The sequence below is a fragment of the Mobula birostris genome, chromosome 3 (genome assembly GCF_030028105.1).
Source record: "Mobula birostris isolate sMobBir1 chromosome 3, sMobBir1.hap1, whole genome shotgun sequence".
Classification (NCBI taxonomy): Eukaryota; Metazoa; Chordata; class Chondrichthyes; order Myliobatiformes; family Myliobatidae; genus Mobula; species Mobula birostris.
The window spans coordinates 141,155,163-141,177,013 of NC_092372.1; the positions used below are offsets into that span (position 1 = coordinate 141,155,163).

The 21,851-nt window shown below is 41.4% G+C and overlaps 1 protein-coding gene across 1 annotated transcript in view; it reads left to right on the forward strand.

Annotated features, from left to right (window-relative positions):
- Positions 1 to 21,851, forward strand: part of vwde (von Willebrand factor D and EGF domains) — a 241,087-nt gene that overhangs the window by 162,433 nt on the left and 56,803 nt on the right. Inside the window, exons 19-21 of the mRNA XM_072251981.1 lie at positions 2,761 to 2,904; positions 3,039 to 3,212; positions 14,270 to 14,428. Of these exons, the coding sequence (XP_072108082.1) occupies positions 2,761 to 2,904; positions 3,039 to 3,212; positions 14,270 to 14,428 (477 nt within the window). The remainder of the gene's footprint in view (positions 1 to 2,760; positions 2,905 to 3,038; positions 3,213 to 14,269; positions 14,429 to 21,851) is intronic.

Here is a 21,851-nt window from a genome sequence, read left to right on the forward strand (position 1 = left end):
CCACGAATATAAGCTTTAAAAGTATCCCAAAAAATGTTCACAGAAATATCCTCTGTGTAGTTGATTGTAAAAAAGAGATCAATCTGTTCGTTCATAAAGTTAACAAAATCCGAGTCCTGAAGCAGCAACGAATTAAAACGCCATTGTCTATTATTTTGTGTATTGACCTGAATTTTAATAGAAAGCTTAAGTGGAGCATGATCCGAAATGGTTATAGAATCATAATCTCATTTAATCACTGAAGAGATAAGTCGAGTCAATAAAAAAATAATCAATTCTTGAATAGGAATGGTGAAGATGTGAAAAAAAAGAAAAATCTTTTTCCTGAGGATTCAAAAAACGCCAAATGTCCGTCGACCCAGAATCAGAGAGGAATGAATTAATCAAAGTTGCAGATTTATTAGGTAAGGTCCGTAGAGGAGCGGAACAGTCCAAAACTGGAGATAAACAGGTATTAAGATCTCCGCCCCAGATCAATGAAAACTCATTCAAATTCGGGAACCGATTAAATAATGATTTATAAAATTCCGGACAGTCCATACTGGGAGCATAAACGTTAACCAAAATTACCTTTTTATTGAATAGTAGACCACTAACCAGTAGAAATCTACCATTCGGATCAGAGATAATATCATGTTGTACAAAAGTAACTGAGAAGTCTATAAAAATAGAGACGCCTCGAATTTTAGCGTTAGAATTCGAATGAAACTGTTTTTCCTTCCAGAATTTAAATAAACGTAGTCTGTCCCCCCTCCGCACATGGGTCTCTTGTAAAAATAGAACATGTGCTTTAAGTCTCCGGAATACTTTAAAAACTTTTTTCCTTTTAATAGGATGATTAAGACCATTAGTATTCCAGGAGACAAAATTAATAATAGACTCCATAAACCCTAAAGTCAACCCGCAAAAAAGAGGATTGACAGTAGGTTCGACCCACGAACCGGGAAAGGGAACAGAACAAACCAGAGATAACGGGTAGGAGAATGCAACCAATGCTTCAGTAATGTAAATAGCCCAAGAAGAAAAAAACTAAAACGTGAAGCCCCTCCCACCACCCCCCAGCCCATGACCCCAAGGCTAAATCTAAAGCAGACCCGCCAGAAAGAAGCAAGCACTAAAACTACCCCCATGACTTCCGATAGACGCTCACTAAAAAAAGTGTAAATATAAAAAAGATCAGCTAATTATAAAACAGTAAAAGAATTTTAAAAAAGTAGATCAGTTAAGACAAACATGATATAAAACAGAGAAAAAGCCAGAAAATATAAAGAAAACCGTAACAGACTGCAGACCCTATGATAACCAAAAAAAAAGAAACGACATTATTAATATAAACTAGTTAGGAAAACCTACAGAAAAAAGTACATTTAAAGACTACAAAATTTAAGGCCTCAAAGGAAATACACGAAATGATGCTGAGGGAATAACCACCCAGAATCCCCAAGGAAAAAGAAAGGAATGACGCAGTTAGAAAGAAAGTTTGGCAACCATATTAATTAATCAAAAAAAAACTTTTCTGCCCATATAAAGCAACCAAAAATTAAACCCGACAGATTCACAACCTCCGATCAAACGGAGATAATTAAAAATTACGATTAAGATGTTGAAGGTGAAAATTGATCCAGATAACTCTGGGCATCCGATGGAGATTCAAAAAAACAAAGGGCTCCGTCAGGCATACGAATCCTTAAACGCGCAGGGTAAAGCAGCGCTGGTTTTAAATCCATCTTGTAGAGTTCCGACATCACAGATCTATAACGAACCCGTTGATCCCGAATCTGTTTGCTGAAGTCCTCCACAAATTGGAACTGAAGATCCAAAAAATCAATATAACCTTTAGATCAAACAAATCGAAGCAGTTTCTCCTTGTCTTGAAAGTAATGAAAACGTAAAATGACATGTCGAGGTTTATCTGACTTAGACGAATATGATGGAACTCTGTGAGCCCGATCCAATAACGGTGGTTGGTCAGGAAATACGGTAGGAAATGCATCTTTTAAAAGTTGAGAAAAAAACTTTATAGGGTTGTCAGATTCAACAGCTTCACGAACACCAATAATTCGAATATTCTGCTGTCGCATTCTGGATTCTAAGTCAGAGTTTTAGTTTCTCTAACAAAAAACTTGATACACATTTTTGGCAACTGTTGTGATGTTCATGAATCAACTGGGGCAACTATTAATCCTTTGCACTATCTACAAAAGGGTACATTTTTATACCTCACTATTTTCAATTCTGCAATGAGAATACATCGTTGTGAAAGGTGCATGAACCTCTATTTGGGTGTGCAACACCGCCAAATGTTATTTCACCCAGAATTTCCCTTTATTGAAATATTGCCATCCAAGAAGGGAAACTTTTGATCAGAAGTAGAGTATCACTGAACATCCCCACATATGTCTAACCCATAACTGCTCAAAATGAACTTAAAATCAGATTTTGAATTAAAATAAATAACTCTGCCATTTATGGTATAATGGGCTGCTAATAATCCCTGTTAGCCAAAAATAGGTGATGCTTACTACTAAGTTCCTGGAAGATTCTTCATTGAGAAATGAATGACTTTTGAAGAACCTTTTGGGGGGAGAGGCGGTGGAAGATGATGAGAGTCAACAATATAATCTTGTGATAAGTGTCATTATGGATAGATAAGTATTTCATCTGTTGTATTTTGAGGGCTATGATTCTATAGGTACAATTGTGAAAATGAGGTATGTAATTTTTTTTTATTTCACTGCCTCTTCCCTCCTCTGCCACTAGGTCCCAACTGTCAAGAGGATGTCGATGAGTGTGTAGAAAATCTCTGCTTTCCCACGGTGCCCTGCTATAATACATTTGGCTCCTATAGGTGTGGTTCATGTCCGTCAGAAATGGATGGTGATGGAAGTCTGTGCACACTGAAACGTATGTAATTTTTTTGATTGTATGTGCAAGTCAACATATCTTCATAAACAGGCTTTTATCAGTGGGTCAATTATTGTTCTTATCCTTTGTTCTACCTGAAAGAATTACTGACGATCATTCCACAACTATTGCAGTAACTGAGATCTTCAATGAGGACCACACTTTTGAGGATGATGTTGCTGCAAAAGAAGAGGAGTTGCAGGAGGTGGATGTTGTAGATTATGTTACTGACATCAATGAGATCACAGACACAGGAATACTAACCAATGAGGGACAGCAAAGTTCCATCATCACCAGCTCTGGCCCTGGCAAGTAATAATCCAACTAATATTATTAATAATGCAGTTAATACCAATTAGGAAGCTGAAATTAAGTAAGGTAAAGCAAGATGTTGTAAAAGCTGATGTGAATAGTTTGGTATTATACAAGTTTATATGGTATTTGGTATTATATAAGTTTCCAAGTCTTGGCACGTGGCCAAGTGGTTAAGGCGTTGGTCTAGTGATCTGAAGGTTGCTAGTTCGAGCCTCAGCTGTGGCAACATGTTTGTGTCCTTAAGCAAGGCACTTAACCACACGTTGCTCTAGTGTCTGTGCGAGTGGCGCCCCACACAGACTTCCAATCTGCGCCTTGTAAGGCATGAAAATGCCCGACGCAGGCCTCTCATGGTCTGAGTCAACGTTCCCTCCCTCCCTATAAGAAAAATTGGCTGTCCTGTCTGATATAAATGCAGAATGCTAGTTTTCCAAAAAAACAGAGCTCACAGAGACAGGTAAGGTAATCAATAATACACTCCTACCTCTAGAAGATTTGCACCTTCTTCTGCCACTTCTTCCCATTCAGCCACAATATCATTGCATCCTCTCTCCAGCAGGGTACCACCTGTCATGTGCTACCTTTTCTGGATGGATGAGTGCCTCACTGTGTATATACAATGCCTCTTGTTTGGAGACCATTGAAGTATAAACAAACATGTCAGAATGAGGAAATGTTTCATTCAAAGGAAATTGACAAGTTATGGTGATAGTGTGTTTATTATAATATATTTGGCTCTTATTTTAACTTACTCCATCAAGTAATTACGCAAAGATGTTGTCTTTTTGACTGAGGGATCTTGGCTCTGACACCAATAGCAATCACTTCTTAAATAAATCACGTGGTCGGTCCCTGATAGCAACCCCCCCCCCCCCACCCACCCCTTCTGTTCTTCTGTCCTACGATACAGGTCATTTCTCCTCCTCTGTGTTTCCCTTTAGTTGGATACCCAGATCGAGAATGGTTGCTGGTAGTCCCACATCACACTCTGGCACTGGCATGGAAGCTGCCAATAGTGCAGTGATGTTGGTCTGTCATTACTTCTGACAATTGAAGCTGACTTGTCATTTATTGTTTCTCTGAACCAATTTTTGAAGGACCCAGATCAAGTGCAAGAAATAGAGCCCCATGTGTTTTCAAATATAGAGGTCTGTTGACACATTTGTCATTCCCATTTAGACTCTTAGCATCTTTTCACTTCGAGTTGCTGCTTTTTCCTGCCAAACACCATGCTAGAAGTCAGGTGGCAGCCATTTTGAGTATATAGAATTATACAACAATCCGTCAATCTTATTGGTAGTCAGAGAATCATTCCTTTAGCAAAAACTTGACATCTATTTTTAGTTAATAGCTTAGGATTTGGAGTTGCCAAAACATACACTATTTGAGCATTTATATATTCTAAGCACTGCTTGTATTTTTGCTCTAAGCTCAAATCCTCCCCCACCTGCTAAAATATTCTATATGCCCTTCAAAATTGTCAGTGTGAGACCACAAATTTTCTGTAAGCTGTCAGAAGGATGTTAGAGTGCTATTTGTTGGCCAAAAAATGGCCCATTTAGCACTATTAAGCACATGGTGCACACAGCCTATTGGTTTTCCCCACGATTATCACTCCACACAAATCAACTGCACAATTTCAACACCCTCGGTCTGGAGAGGAGCAAACATATAATTTCAAACTGGTGTTTCCCATTCCAGACGTATTTCTCTCATTTTGTCATTCATGAATGCGGCTTATCTTGGGCATAATACTTACAGTACATTGCAAAACACATTTTATAAGAACATAATTTAAGAAACAGGAGCAGGAGTAGGCCATCTCACTATTTATCTGGCTCCATAAGATCATGACTGATCTCGCCGTGAATTCAGCTCCACCTACCTGCCTTTTCCCCAATTTCCTTAATTCTCCAATTATGAAAAGAAATTCAGTTGTGTCTTAGACATTATTTAATGAGGCATTGTTTTACTACTTCCCTGGCAAGGGAATTCCACAGATTTACTACTATCAGAGAAAAGCATTTACACCTCATTGCTGCCTTAAATCTATTCCCCCATATCTTAGAACATAGAATAGTACAGCACAGTACAGGCCCTTCGGCCCGCAATGTTGTGCTGACCCTCAAACCCTGCCTCCCATATAACCGCCCACCTTAAATTCCTTCATATCCCTGTCTAGTAGTCTCTTAACCTTCACTAGTGTATCTGACTGACTCAGGCAGTGCATTCCACGCACCAACCACTCTCTGAGTAAAAACCTTCCTCTAATATCCCCCTTGAACTTCCCACCCCTTACCTTAAAGCCATGCTCTCTGTATTGAGCAGTGGTGCCCTGGGGAAGAGACACTGGCTATCCACTCTATCTATTTCCCTTATTATCTTGTGTACCTCTATCGTGTCTCCTGTCGTCCTCCTCCTCTCCAAAGAGTAAAGTTCTAGCTCCCTTAATCTCTGATCATAATCCATACTCTCTAAACCAGGCAGCATCCTGGTAAATCTCCTCTGTACCATTTCAATGCTTCCACATCCTTCCTATAGTGAGGCGACCAGAACTGGACATAGTACTCCAAGTGTGGCCTAACCAGAGTTTTATAGAGCTGCGTCGTTACATTGCGACTCTTAAACTCTATCCCTGGACTTATGAAAGCTAACACCCCATAAGCTTTCTTAACTACCCTATCCATCTGTGAGGCAACTTTCAGGGATCTGTGGACATGTACCTCCAGAACCCTCTGCTCCTCCACACTACCAAATATCCCGCCATTTACTTTGTACTTTGCCTTGGAGTTTGTCCTTCCAAAGTGTACCACCTCACACTTCTCCGGGTTGAACTCCATCTGCCACTTCTCAGTCCACTTCTGCATCCTATCAATGTCTCTCTGCAATCTTTGACAATCCTCTACACTACCTACAACACCACCAACCTTTGTGTCATCTGCAAACTTGCCAACTCGCACCTCCACCCCAACATCTAGGTCATTAATAAAAATCACAAAAAGTAGAGGTCCCAGAACAGATCCTTGTGTGACACCACTAGTCACAATCCTCCAATCTGAATGTACTCCCTCCACCACCACCCTCTGCCTTCTGCAGGCAAGCCAATTCTGAATCCACCTGGCCAAACTTCCCTCGATCCCATGCCTTCTGACTTTCTGAATAAGCCTACTGTGTGGAACCTTGTCAAATGCCTTACTAAAATCCATATAGATCACATCCACTGCACTACCCTCATCTATATGCCTGGTCACCTCCTCAAAGAACTCTATCAGGCTTGTTGGACACAATCTGCCCTTCACAAAGCCATGCTGACTGTCCCTGATCAGACCATGATTCTCTAAATGCCCATAGATCCTATCTCAAAAAATCTTTTCCAACAGCTTTCCCACCACAGACGTAAGGCTCACTGGTCTATAATTACCCGGACTATCCCTACTACCTTTTTTGAACAAGGGGACAACATTCGCCTCCCTCCAATCCTCCGGTACCATTCCCGTGGACGCCGAGGATATAAAGATCCTAGCCAGAGGCTCAGCAATCTCTTCCCTCTCCTCGTGGAGCAGCCTGGGGAATATTCCGTCAGGCCCCGGGGACTTATCCGTCCTATTGTATTTTAACAACTCCAACACCTCCTCTCCCTTAATATCAACATGCTCCAGAACATCAACCTTACTCATATTGTCCTCACCATCATCAAGTTCCCTCTCATTGGTGAATACCGAAGAGAAGTATTCATTGAGGACCTCGCTCACTTCCACAGCCTCCAGGCACATCTTCTCACCTTTATCTCTAATCGGTCCTACCTTCACTCCTGTCATCCTTTTTTTCTTCACATAATTGAAGAATGCCTTGGGGTTTTCCTTTACCCTACTCACCAAGGCCTTCTCATGCCCCCTTCTTGCTCTTCTCAGCCCCTTCTTAAGCTCCTTTCTTGCTTCCCTATATTCCTCAATAGACCTATCTGATCCTTGCTTCCTAAACCTCATGTATGCTGCCTTCTTCCACCTGACTAGATTTTCCACCTCACTTGTCACCCATGGTTCCTTCACCCTACCATTCTTTATCTTCCTCACCGGAATAAATTTATCCCTAACATCCTGCAAGAGATCTCTCAACAGCGACCACATGTCCATAGTACATTTCCCTGCAAGAACATCATCCCAATTCACACCTACAAGTTCTAGCCTTATAGCCTCATAATTTGCTCTTCCCCAATTAAAATTTTTCCTGTCCTCTCTGATTCTATCCTTTTCCATGATAATGCTAAAGGCCAGGGAGTCCCCTAGATGCTCACCCACTGAGAGATCTGTGACCTGACCTGGTTCATTACCTAGTACTAAATCTAGTATGGCATTCCCCCTAGTCTCCCTGTCCACATTGACAGGAATCCATCTTGGACACACTTAACAAACTCTGCCCCATCTAAACCCTTGGAACTAAACAGGTGCCAATCAATATTAGGGAAGTTAAAGTCACCCATAATAACAACCCTGTTATTTTTGCACCTTTCCAAAATCTGCCTCCCAATCTGCTCCTCTGTATCTCTGCTGCTACCAGGGGGCCTATAGAATACCCCCAATACTCTGTTCCTGTTCTTGACTTCCACCCATACTGACTCAAAATATCTTGAGACTCAATCACTTAGTTCTAGTCTCATGTACCAGTGCAAACAACATTTCTGCTTCTATATTGTCTATCCCTCTCATAATTTTATGTTTTTACTTGATCTCCTCATACTCTTCTGCTTTTCAGTCAGTGTAGTCCCAGGGTGACTTAATCTCTCCCCTGATGAAGGGTCTCGGCCTGAAACGTTGACTGTGCTTCTTCCTATGGATGCTGCCTGGCCTGTTGCGTTCCACCAGCATTTTGTGTGTGTTGCTTGAATTTCCAGCATCTGCAGATTTCCTCGTGTTTGCGTTCTCTATTTCCCTTGTCAGTACGAACTGGCAACAGCATTTCTTCTGCAATCACTATCAGCAGAGGTGCACCACAAGGCTGTATGTTTAGCCCCCAGCTCTCCTTGCCTTATTCCCGTAACTGTGTAGCTAAATACAGCTCTTATGGCATATTTTTGTGTGGGCACATGGCCAAGTGGTTAGGGCATTGGACTAGCTACCTGAAGGTCGTGAGTTCGAGCCCCAGCCGAGGGAACGTGTTGTGTCCTTGAGCAAGGCACTTAATCACACATTGCTCTACGACGACACTGGTGCCAAGCTGTATGGGGCCTAATGCCCTTCCCTTGGACAACATTGGTGTCGTGGAGAGGGAAGACTTGCAGCATGGGCAACTGCTGGTCTTCCATACAACCTTGCCCAGGCCTGCGCTCTGAAGGGTGAAGACTTTCCAGGCGCAGATCCATGGTCTCGCAAGACTAATGGATGCCCCAACCAATGGCATATTTAAGTTTGCTGACAGTTCCACTGTGTTGGTTGAATCAAAAGTGGTGATGAATTGGCAGATAAATGTTTGAAAATCTAGTCAAACAGTGCCACAACAACAACCTTTCACTCAACGTCAGCAAAACCAAAGAGCTGATTATTGACTACATGAAGGAGAAGCTGAAGGTTCATGAGCCAGTTCTCATTAGGGAATCAGAGATGGAGAGGGTCAGTGACTTCATTATTATATCAAAGAATCTGATGTACATAAGTGCCACCACAAAGAAGGCTTGGCAACACTTACACATTTTTGTTTTAGAAGTTTGCACAGACTCAGCATGTCATCTAAAACTTTGACAAACTTCTATAGATGCAATACACACAAAATGCTGGAGGAACTCAGCAAGCCAGGCAGCATCTGTGGGGGAGAAATGTACTATCAATGTTTTGGGCCGAAACCCTTCAACAGGACTGGAGAAAAAAAGCTGAGGAGTAGATTTGAAAAGTGGGGGGAGGGCAGAAAGAAACACCAGGTGATAGGTGAAAACTGGAGGGGGAGGGATGAAGCAAAGAGCTAGGAAGTTGATTCGTGAAAGAGACAGAAGGCCATGGAAGAAAGAAGAAAGGAGGAGCACCAGAGGAAGGCAATGGATGGACAAGGAGATAACATGAGAGAAGAACAAGGGGATGGGAAATGGTGAAGGAGGGGATGGAGGCATTACTAGAAGTTTGAGAAATCGATGTTCATGCCGGCAGGTTGGAGGCTACCCAAACAGCATATATGGTGTTGTTCCTCCAACCTAAGTGTGGCCTTATCCCAATATTGGAGGAGACCATGGATAGACATAGCAGAATGAGAATGGGAAGAGGAATTAAAATGAGTGGCCACTGGGAGATCCCACTTGTTCTGGCAGACAGAACATAGATGCTCGGCAAAGCAGTCTCCCAATCTATATTGGGTCTCACTGATATACAAGATGTATCATCGGGAGCGCCGAACACAGTATATGACCCCCAACTGACTCAGGGGTGAAGTGTTGCCTCACCTGGAAGGACTGTTTGGGGCCCTACGATTGTGAGGGAGGGGGTGTAGGGGAAGGTGAAGTACTTGTTCTGCTAGCAAGGATATGTGCCAGGAGGGTGATCAGTGGGGAGAGACAAATGGACAGGGAGTCGCTTAGGGACTGATCCCTACGGAAAGCCCAAAGTGGAGGGGAGGGAAAGATCTGTTTGGTGGTGGGATCCAGTTGGAAATGGTGGAAGTTTCAGAGAATTATGTGCTTGGGGTGGTAGGTGAGGACAAGGGGAACTCTATCCCTGGGAGGATAGGGTAAGAGCAAACGTTTGTGAAATGGAAGCGATGCGGTTGAGGGCAGCTTTGGTGGTGGAGGTAAGGGAAGCTCCTTTCTCCAAAACTTCTGCCAACTGGATCCCACCACTAAACACATCTTTCCCTCCCCCCCCACTTTATGCTTTCTGCAGGGATCACTTCCTATGCGACTCCCTTGTTCATTTGTCCCTTTCCACTGATCTCCCTACTGGCATGTATTCTTGCAAGCAGAACAAGTACTTCACCTGCCCCCACACCACCTCCCTCACTACCATTCAGGGCCCTAAACAGTCCTTCCAGATGAGGTAACACTTCACTTGTGAGTCCGTTGTGGCCATATACTGTGTTTGGTGCTCCCGGTGTGGCCTCTTATATCGGTGAGACCCGACACAGATTGGGAGACCGCTTTACCAAGTATCTATGATCCGTCCGCCAGAAAAAGTGGGATCTCCCAGTGGCCACCCATTTTAATTCCAATTCCCATTCCCATTCCAATATGTCTATTCATGTCTTCCTCCACTGTCAAAATAAGGTAACACTTAGGCTGGAGGAACAACGCCTTGTATTCTGTTTGGGGAGCCTCCAACTTGATGGCATGAACAGCAATTGCTCGAGCTTCCAGAAATGCCTCCACACCCCCCCTTCACCATTTCCCATCCCATTGTCTCTCTCATGTTATCTCCTTCTCTGCCCACCCCCTCCCTCTGGTGCTCCTCCCACACCCCCCCCCCACCACCTCTTCTTTCTTCCATGGGCCTTCTGTCTTTATCACCAATCAACTTGCTAGCTCTTTGCTTCATCCCTCCCCCTCCAAGTTTCATCTATCACCTGCCGCTTCACTCTCCCCTCCCCGCCACCTTTGAAATCTACTCCTCAGCTTTGTTTCTCCAGCCCTGCTGGAGGGTTTCGGCCCAGAACATCCACTTTACTTTTTCCCGTAGATGCTGCCTGGCCTGTTGAGTTCCTCCAGCATTTTGTGTGTGTTGCTCGAATTTCCGGTATCTGCAGATTTTCTCCTGTTTATGATTCTATAAATGCATGATGGAGGGTATCCTCACTGATGGCATCATGCCTGTTATTTTGAACGCCAATACCCAAATACCCATGAATAGAAGTCTTACTGCCCAGTCCAGTACAGGCAAAACCCTCCTACTTTTGAGGACATGTACAAGGAGCACAGCCTCAATAAAGCAGCATCCATCATCAAGAACCCCTACCATTTAGACCATTGTTTCTACACAAAAGTGCTATCTGGCGGGAGATACAGGACCCCTAGGATCCCTACCACCAGGTTCAGGGACAGTTATTACTCTACGACATTAGGCTGCTGATTCAGTGTGGATAACGTCACTCACCTCAAATCTGAACTGATTCCACAAGTGATGGACTCACCTTCAAGGACTTTACAACTCATTATTCTCAATTTTATTTACTAGTCTTTCTATTTTTTTGTACACTTTGTCTTCTTTTGCACATTGGTTGTTTGTCAGTCTATATATAGTATTTTATTAATTCTACCATATTTATTTATTTTCCTGTAAATGCCTGCAAGAAAATGATCTCAAGGTAGTAAATGATGACATGCATGTACTTTGATAATAAATTTACTTTGAACCTTTATCTCTGGAATCAGCCTGGTGAACTTCCTCTGCAGCACCTTCAAAACCAGTGTATTTTTCCCCAAGTGAGGAGAACGGAACTACATACAGTACTCCATGTGTGACCTCACGAGTACCCTGTACATTTGCAGCAAAACTCCCTGATCTTAATAAATAAATAATCCCTCTAGGCAAATTCCATTTGCCTTCTTGATAACCTGTTGCATCTGCAAATCAACATTTTGCAATTCATGTATACAAACTCCCAGTCCCTCTACACAACAGCATGCTGCAAACTTTTACCATTTAAATAATAATCTGATCTTCTATTTTTCCTTTCAAAGTGTGTCACTTTGAATTTACCAGTATTGTACTCCATTTGATAGACCTTTGCCCACTCATTTTACCTACCTATATCTCTCTGCATACTCTCCATGTCCTCTGCACAATTTGCTTTGACACTCAATTTAGTGTCATCAGTAAACTCAGATGTGCTACACTTATTCTGCTCTGGAAAATCATTTAATATATGTCGTGAACAGTTGTGAGCCCAGCATTGACCCCTATGACACTCCATTCACAACTGACTGCCAACCAGAGAACACCATTTTATCCTAATCCTGCCTTCTACTGGTTAACTAATTTTCTATTCCTGCTATTACCCCCAATTCCATGAATCCTTATCTTAAAGAAATGTTTTTTTTTCTGTGGCACCTCATCTAATGCCTTCTGGAAGTCAAAGGATACAGCATCCACCTATTCTCCTTTATCTGCTGCATTCATTATAGCCTTAAAGAACTTACTTGAATCTGTGCTGTGTCTGTATGATGGAACCAGTTCTTTTCAAATGCCTCACTATTACAAAGGTTCAAAAGTTCATTTATTATTAAAGTATACAACTCTGAAATTCCTCTTTTCCAGATAGCCATGAAACCAATAAAGAAAAGAAAAAGGCTGTGTGATTATCAACCCCAAAATCCCTCCTGCCCGCACAAAAACGGAACAGGCACATCAACCCCCCAAATCTCCCTCCACCCAACACAAAAAAAACTAAGAAAGTTTGGGCAAAAACACACAATGCAAAAAGCATAAGACTGGCGGGGGGGGGGGGCAGGGGTTAGTTCACAGTGCAAGTCTACATCCAAAATGCAGAAAACCTGGGCAACATTCTCCCTCTCCATAACAGAGCAATCCCACCAACAATTAAAAAGATAGACTCCCACTCCATAGCAAAGCAATCTCACCAGCGATAAAAGGCAGGCAACCAGCCAGTGTTTCAGTCTCCCTCATCGCTTTAATCAGCAAACAACAGAGGCTTTAATTGGCAAAATGGAATAGCATGCTGACTCACAGCCTCCTCACCACGAGGTTCCTGCATGCTGCCTATACCTTCTGGAATCCCCTCAGAGACTGCAGAATGTAAAACATCCAAACAATCTCCAAACCGAAAATCACAGGCTTCAACAGTTCCGGAATTGCATTTTTTATGAAAAACAATTGTAAAAGACTTAAAAGAAGTGAAGTATAACATTTCATTATCTATCCAGAGGATGACAACTGAAGAACGTTGTATGCAGGCGCCATCTTGTCTGGAAGATTCCTTAATATTTCTTCATAATGTTAGCTTCAAATGTTTTCCTGAATGTAGACGTTAAGATAACTGGCCTATGGTTACCTGCATTTTATTTCTACATCCTTTTTTAAACTGTAACTTGACAGTCACTCTCTTTCAATCTACTGGGACCTGCCCAGAATCCAAAAAAATGGTAAATTAGTATAAAAGCGTCTACTGTAATTTCCACCATTTTTTTTTTTCAGTACCCTGGGATACATCCCGTCAGGATAAGGTGACTTGTCTGCCTTTAGGCCCACTATTTTGCTCATCACTATTTGTTTAGTGACAATGATTGTATGAAGATCTTCACCTTCCACCCACATCCATAGCACCTCTCTTTGGCATGTCCTCCACTGAAACCAACGTAAAATAGTTGTTCAAGGCCTCTGCCATTTCTGCATCACCCAATATTAATTCCCCTTCCTTATCTTCTAAGGTACTGGCATTCACATTAACCACCCCATTCAGCTTTATATAATTATAAAAACATATATTATCTTGTTTTATATTTTGTGCTAGTTTACTTTCAGTATCTAACTTCCCTTTCCTTATTGCTTGTTTAGTGGTTCTTTATTGCTTTTTTAAGTTTTCCCTACCTTCCAGCTCCCCACTACTTGTGGTAACTTCATATGTATGAACTTTCAATTTGATACCTCTTTATTGCTGCGTACAATTGCCCTAATCAGATTTCTACCTACGTCCACTAACTTCATATTACTACTTGGTATTCTTCCTATTTAAACACAACTAGTAACAATGTAGTAACACGTTTCTCTCCATATCAACACATACCTATTCCTCAAAAAGTATAGATGCATTCTTTCCAGATAATGAATTTGGCATGAAATGAGCCTAATACATTGGAATTTGCTAATAAAAGGAGATAAACTTTATAGGGACTCAATTTCACTAGGCAGAATTCACCCAGACTGTTGAGGACTAAGTTCGATGTGTGTGTTATGTTGTACGTTATTGTGTGTGTGTGTGTGTGTGTGTGTGTGTGTGTGTGTGTGTGTGTGTGTGTGTGTGTTCAGTCAAAGCTACGTGCACTATTCATTTGTTAGATTTTGAATATTTATCCCCGAGGCTTTTTAGTTGCTGATTGTAACTTTTTACTTTCTGTTTTCAGTTCATATTCCTACTTTCCGCGAAGGATGTGCCAGTAAGCCTTGCTTTGCTGGGGTACAATGCTATGACAATATACCACCAGAGGTTGGATACACATGTGGCCCATGCCCACCAGGATTTCATGGCAATGGCCATTGGTGCACCAGAACTGATTTTTCAGGTAACATTTTACACTAATGAAGTAATTACTGGAAGTAATGACAGACTCCATTAGCTGTGACCCCTATTAATAACAATCCCTTCTAATAGTTTTATTAGGCTGGCTATGATAACAAATTAACACATGTACAAAGATGAATAATGTATTTTCATTTATAGCATTTCAGAAGTGACCAAAATGTTATTTTTAAAGGAAGCATTAAACAACTGTCCAGAAGATTCCAGGTTCATTTAAATTTCAGCAACATAATAAAATACTGTAATGAGATGAGTTATAGCCATGCTTAGTGGGTCAGGGTCACTGTGCCTTTGAGGTGGGGAGTAAAGGTGCAATTATTGCTCAGCTGCTCCAGCTGCCATATTCAGCATATCATCATGGGGCCTAGTTGTTCCATTTCAGGGACATTGAAATCCCCAAAAGAATCCAAAGCCCTCAGAAGATTTTTGGCATCCAATCAATGCTGATAGAGTTCCTCTTGACCTTACCAACCACCCCATAAGTCTTTGCATCTAACATATCATCCTCCCCAACTTCTGCCATCTCCAAAGGGATCTTACCTCCGAATGCATCTTTACCTCTCCCCCCTCCACTTTCCGCTCTTTCCATAATCCCCATTGCCTCCCTCCTTAATCTCCCTTCCACCACATCCCTGCAAGTGCTGCATCTGCTCATTCACCTCCTCCCTCACCTCCATTCAGATGAAGCAACACTTCACCTGCAAATCTGTTGGGGTTATCTATTGTGTCCGGTGATGCTGATACAGCTTCCTCCATTGGTGAGACCCATCGTAAGCTGGGGCACTGCTTTGTCGAGTGCCTCCACTCTATCCTCCAAAAGTGGAACTTCCCAGTGGCTAAACATTTCAGCTTCCATTCTGACATGTTGCTCCATGGCCTTCTCTTGTACTGTGAGGAGGCCACCCTCTGGGTGGAAGAGCAACACCTTGTACTCCGTCTAGGTAACCTTCAACCTGATGGCGTTAATATCAATTGCTCCTCCTGGAAAAAAGGTTTTTCCATCCACCTCCACTCTTCTTCCATTCACTCTGGCCTGTTATCTCTTCTCACCTGCCTATCACCTCCTCCTGGATCTCCCTCTTCTTCCCTTTCTCCTATGATCCACTCTAGGCTCCTATCAGATCCCTTCTTTTTCAGCCCCTGACCTTTCCCACCCACCTGGCTTCACCTATCACCTTCTGGCTATCCTCTTTCCCCTTGCTCCACCATTTTATTCTGGCATCTTCGCCCTTCCTTGCCAGTCTTGAAAAAGGGCTTCAGCCCAAAACATGAGCTGCTTATTCATTTCCATAGATGCTGTCTGATCTGCTGAGATTTTTTTCAGCATTTTGTGTGAATTGCTTTGGATTTGCAGCATCTGCTGACTTCGTTGCGTTTATATTTTCCTCAATCCATTAATTGTTGTGTGGATCAACAGTACAACCTGGAAGAGCGGAAATGATTTAACTGGGATGGCAACTAAGCTGCATAACCACACTACAGTAAACAAGGTTAATTTTTTGCGCAAATTATATTTAACTATTCTCTCACTGCATGTTTTTTTTTCTGGGGACATTGCTTGTTATGGGAAAAGTTGTAATGTATTTATTTCTATATTGTCTTTCAGCAGGCACCTGTCTTTCCTGAGTAAATTGATTCTGGGGTTCAGCAGACTGTTCTGAATTATTTGCTTCATTCCTCTTCTGTGCCATTGACCTACACGGTATTATCTACAACTACTTTGCAAACCAAAATACACAAGCATCTGAAGCCAATATTCATCTTCTTTTTATACTACACTAGGGATAATTTACAGCAGGCATATAATCTAGAACCACATTTCTCGGATAGTGAAGGAAGCACATGCAGTAATCGGGCGAAATCCATACCCAGGACCTGAGGACATAATTAAAACCAGGTTGATGGAGTTATGCAGCAAGAGCACTAGTGCTGCACCACCATAATGCTCAATAGTTAATGCACTTCTGCATTGAAAAAATGTAATAGCTATTAGAGATATCATGAACATGGAAAAGATTAAATGCTATACCATTGTGATCAAAACTATTTTCTTTCAAATATAGAAATGTCACAGAGGGGAACAAAAATCCATATTGATTTATGCTGTTAGGATTAAATCACAATTTTAGATTATCCTTTCCTAAGTAAATAGTTTCATTCTCTGATGGGAATGTAACTGCATGACCTGGCTTGGGCACAGTCTACAGTTAAAATCATTTGTCAGAGGAAAAAAAAACATTTTTATTTGATATAAAGAACTACAAGCTCAGAAACATCAGACCATTAAACAGTATTTTCATAACCCATCAAAGACTTTGTGATGAAATTGGTCTTTGGCAATAATGCAAAATAGCCCATAGTATTCATTTGCATTTGGTTTAAGCTAGCATCCAAATTTTAACAACCTAGTTAGTTATCTCTGAACACAGTAAAACAGATATAAAAGGGAATGCCCGTCAAATTACTTGTATTTTATTCAGCACACAGACACTAAGTACATTTTAGAAGCTTTTTTGTATCAAAATAATTTTAATGAGCAATTCACTGTACACCAATTAAATACAGTTTAATTTTATAACTCATTTCTAATGATATTTCAATATGATAACTCTAAGGTACAGTACTAACTTGAACAAGCCTATTGAAATGCATATTTTTGATGAATTTATATGTAGCCCCCTTGGTAAGCCTCAGGGTCGCTCAACTAACTGTCGTCTAGGGGAAACAGCCCTCGGCCCGCCAAACTGGCTAATTAAATTTGTGTGGATTCTGTGTGATGTACCCCACCCCGCCAAATAACAGACAATACACCAGATATGATTAAATGATTTACAATTTATAGATCTTACTGGAACTACGTAATTAATAGATAAAATATAAAAGGCACCAAACTTATCAAAGTTCAACCTCTTTGTGCACAACAATTGGAGCTCTAGTAACGATCCTCTTTTCACCATTTGATTCCCTCTGACCACCTCGACCCGCCGCCTGGGACCAACCATGGTGGTCGACCAGACGTTCCACACGAGTCTGTCTTCGTCTCCTCTCCTCGCCAAAGACCCTGGACCTTGGACTCCGACTCAGGATCCGACCCATCGGCCAGCTCACAGCATCACGTCCACTCTCTCTCTCCCCATCGCGCCTTCTGCCCCAAAACCCATGCATCACAATAGCTTACAGACACAAAAAAAAAAGAATAACATCTATCCTAATTGGTTAGCAACTGAATACAACTCCCTCTATAACCCAAAGAAGCTGCCAGTGAGAGAACTTTCTCAGCAGTTATCATAACAAAGAAGCCATTTTGATTAGCCTACGCAGTAACATAAAAGAAGAAACCCCTTACATATAATATAGCTGTAAAATATAAAATTGAACAAGGTTTTCACTCTTAGATATATGAAGGAATATGTTTTAAGGGAAAAGGTAAAAAGACCAAATACATTCTATTAAAATACCTGACTTGAAAATTAGTCATTATCTTTAAAAGTTTTTAATATATTTTGTATTCATACCTTTTCCTAAAAGAAGCCTACTTGGCACATGTTCGTAAAATGTCTATGTCATTTTTTACAAAGTGATCTTATTCCCCACTAATTTTGCCTGTTACGTATTCTCCTCATATTGTAATCACGTCTCCCCCCCCATCCCATTCTATCACTCTCTTACACAATTGGAATAATTTGATTGACCAATTACCTATATGCATTTCAAATGTGGAAGCAAGCCAGAGAACCCAGAGGAAACACATGCAGTCACACAGATAGTACGCAAAGTCCATATAGACAACAGACTGCAAGGTAAGATTTAGCACAATGCATTTTATGCACACTTTGATAGGGAGAACAATGGCACACACATGTGAGCCACCATATTCCATGTTGACTTTGTAATTTCAGTCTCTGAGGCTGATGTCTGGGTAACTTTCAACAGGGTGAATTCATGAAAAAGCATTTGATCCAGACAGCATCCCTCTGACCAAGTACCATAGATCTTTGCAGACCATCTGACTGGAGTGTTTATGGATGTACTCACCTCTCATTTCTGAGTTCTGAGGATCCTACTGCTTCAAAGAGGCATTTATTGTACTGGTGCCCAAGAAGAGCATTGTGCCTTACTTCAGTTACTACCATCCAGTGACATTTGTATCATCTGTAATGAAGTGCTTTGATTAAGTCCTCCTCAGAGATTACCTGGATCTGATTCAGTTTGCCTGCCCGGCACAATAAGTCACCAGATGATGTTATTTCTCTTGTTCTGCACTCTGCTTGGGATCATCTGAACAAAAGGAACACGTGTGTCTGGCTCCCAAACGGACATGGATAACTTCATCCTTCACAACTGTGAACTGATTCTACAATCTCCAGTGTTCTCACTGCAAATCTTCCAGGGATGAAATTGTCAGAAGTTTCTCTGGGAAGCTGCTTTGAGGAAAGGGGGCATCTCTCTGAACTTCCTGGGTAGCAGCTTGGCGTTCCATTGAATTGCACTGCACCATGTGATGTTTGGACTTCCATTGCAGAACATCGTCACCCTATCCATCCATGTAATACTGAGTTGTGGGTTTTAGCAATTTTTGCAAATGACTATGGCTGCCCTGAAAATCACAACCTTATTCATCAGATTCAAATAAATGTACTGTATAAAAAAGACAAGTATCTCCTCTCTGGAAAGTATGGGCTTCAGGTTTTGTGAAACTGTGGGCCATACTCGAAATAAGTTCCTCGAACTGGCTTTTGCGTACACACTGTACATGTGATGAGTTACTTATGAAGTCCTCATTTAGTTTTGTATCAGCAGAACCAGCATGTTACCTTAACCACAAGATGGATGGAACTTGTGATGTCCTTTCTGTTGACGACTGTCCACTTATTCCTCAGCTATGCTACGCAAATGATCCTATTTGCATCTTTGGGTATCAATCCTACTTTGCTTTCTACCTCTGCATTGTAACAGGTGGGTGCAGTAGTTCAGCAAAGTGTTTCTTGCTTCTACAACTTGGGCTAAGATACATTTAGGAGATTGTGGATCAGGATCAGTCAGGAATAAAGAAGGAAAAAGGAGTAGAAGCAGAGCTCAAGATAAAACTATCCTGTGTTCTGCCAATGGATGTGACGCCCTCTCATTTCTATCCCTTTTGTTATCTCTCGCCTGAGCATACCTTGGTGTGACCTGCAATGAGCAGAATTTGACTGAGAGAGATAGAAAGACAGTATTGAGCATACACAAGATGTGGGGCAAATAATGACTTCTATTGAGTTTGCTTGTCTATTGGGAGTTGTATTTGTACTTGTGTATTTGATGGCCCACGTGTCTCAATTGATCCTGAATTGTATCTGGAATGTGATGGTTCTTGTGTGGATTGGTAAGCAGTGTAGGGTAGAGTTAGGTGTTGTTGCGATGGTTTAACATTGTAAAGCTGTAGTTAGTTTTATGTGCTCATGAGAAGGGTCCTAATTTCAATCACGTATGTCTGATTATTATTTTTGTTGAACTTCAGTCACGTTCTGGGAGCATTGCCCCAGTTTTGACATTCTCACTTTACGCGTGTGGCAATTCCAGCTTTTGTTGCTTCTTTTCCATTGCCCCCACCTCCTAACAGGAGGATCAAAAGTCCCTCCGCCATTATAGCATTTGAATTCAGGTGAACCCTGCTTTCCATTCTGTGAATCATCCTGTACATTTGCATGAGATGATTCTCAGGGAAGCCTGATACCAAGTGAGGATTTTGGGTCATATATCTGATTTCCACAACAACTCCCAAGTAAATAAATTACTCACAGATGTTTATTTTCACCCATCAGATCCTCAGGTGGCTGAGACCCAGAAAGTGCTCAGATGGTTAAAAAGGATGTTAAATATATTATTTTACTTGAATTTGTAGTTCTCAAATGTGATTTTGTTCCACTTAAATTTTTAAAGTTCTTTCAAAAACTATGGGCTAAATTTTCTTCTGTATTGAAGGACTATTCAAGCAGGCATTTGGGTTATATTTCTCATAGTACAACACAGCAGCTGCTTTATCAGTAGTGATCCTTTACCCATTTCAAAATCAGTGTGAAATATCTGAGCACGAAAAAAAGCAAAATGCTGGAGAAAGATGCAGTTTGTTGATGTTGCTGTCAAGGTTGTAATGAGGAATTTAGTACAGCAGTTTACCTGCAAATAATGGACATTTCATATTAAGCATTGTATTCCTGAAACCTGGAACGCTATAATGGAGACTATACAGTGTTACATACTGATAGGAGGAAGGTAACTATCCTTAGGATAAAGAAATGTTACATGCACTTTGCAAATTACTTCAAATTCTATGCTTGCAAATTTAATAACAAGCAATTTGGGAGACCAGATGAATTGTATTCAGATGGAAAGTACTCACCTTCCAGTCTCAAGTTCTAATTCTGTCCAGATCAATGTGATTCGCATCTCTCCTAACTGTGAGTTTGTTAGTAGTAGTGCACCTGGTATTAAAGACTCCAGTCTATTAAGGCTGAACTTAGCAAAGTGATGGGAATTGATTTTGAGCCAGATACAATGACTAGAGTTAGGAGTTCAGCATGGAAAACTTAAACCTAAATCAGGGAGCAGTCACAATGTATTTACTTAGAAGCACAATGAAAATAGCACCAGAGGAAGCAGTACAGTTACACACATGAGGATAAATACACAAATACGTAAAAATAAAAATAAATAGATAAATAAATACATGGATATACGTGGCTGAACTGAATACAAGAACTGATTTAGATACAGGTTGTTAGGGAAATGTTCAACTTTTTCAGAATTTGAAGTTCAAATTTATTACCAAAGTATGTATACTATATACAACCTTGAGATTCAGCTTCTTTCAGGCAGCCACAAAACAAAGAAACGCAATACAATCCACGAATAACCACACACAACAAAGACTGATGAACTTCCAATAGGCTAAAGAAGACAAATCATGCAAATAGTAAAATAAATAATATACAGATCCTGAGTGCAGATTCCCAATAGTAAGTCCACATCTGTGAAGTCAGTTCAGCACTGAGGCGAGTGAAGCAGGCCCAGGAGCCCGATGGCTGCAAGGCAGCAATTGATTCTGACCCTGGCAGAGTGGAATCCAAGAGTCCTGCACCCCTCACCCAATGGTAGTAGTGAGAAGAGAGGGGGAAGAACCAAATGCTGGCAGATGGTTAGGGCTCAGGTTGGGGATCTTGACTAGCACAGAGAAGAATGCCAGTTTGTTTTCTGCTCTGCTTTAATCTGGCTTTTGCGGCTTTAATCAGTGTGGAGTAATGAGGCTGAGCATGGGTTAATTTTCTGCTCTCGGGCCTTGACGCAACATCCTCCCACAGTGACGGCCAACCCGCTGAGAGCCGTACCAGCAATCTCAGGAGACAAGTTTACCATATCCTTCAACA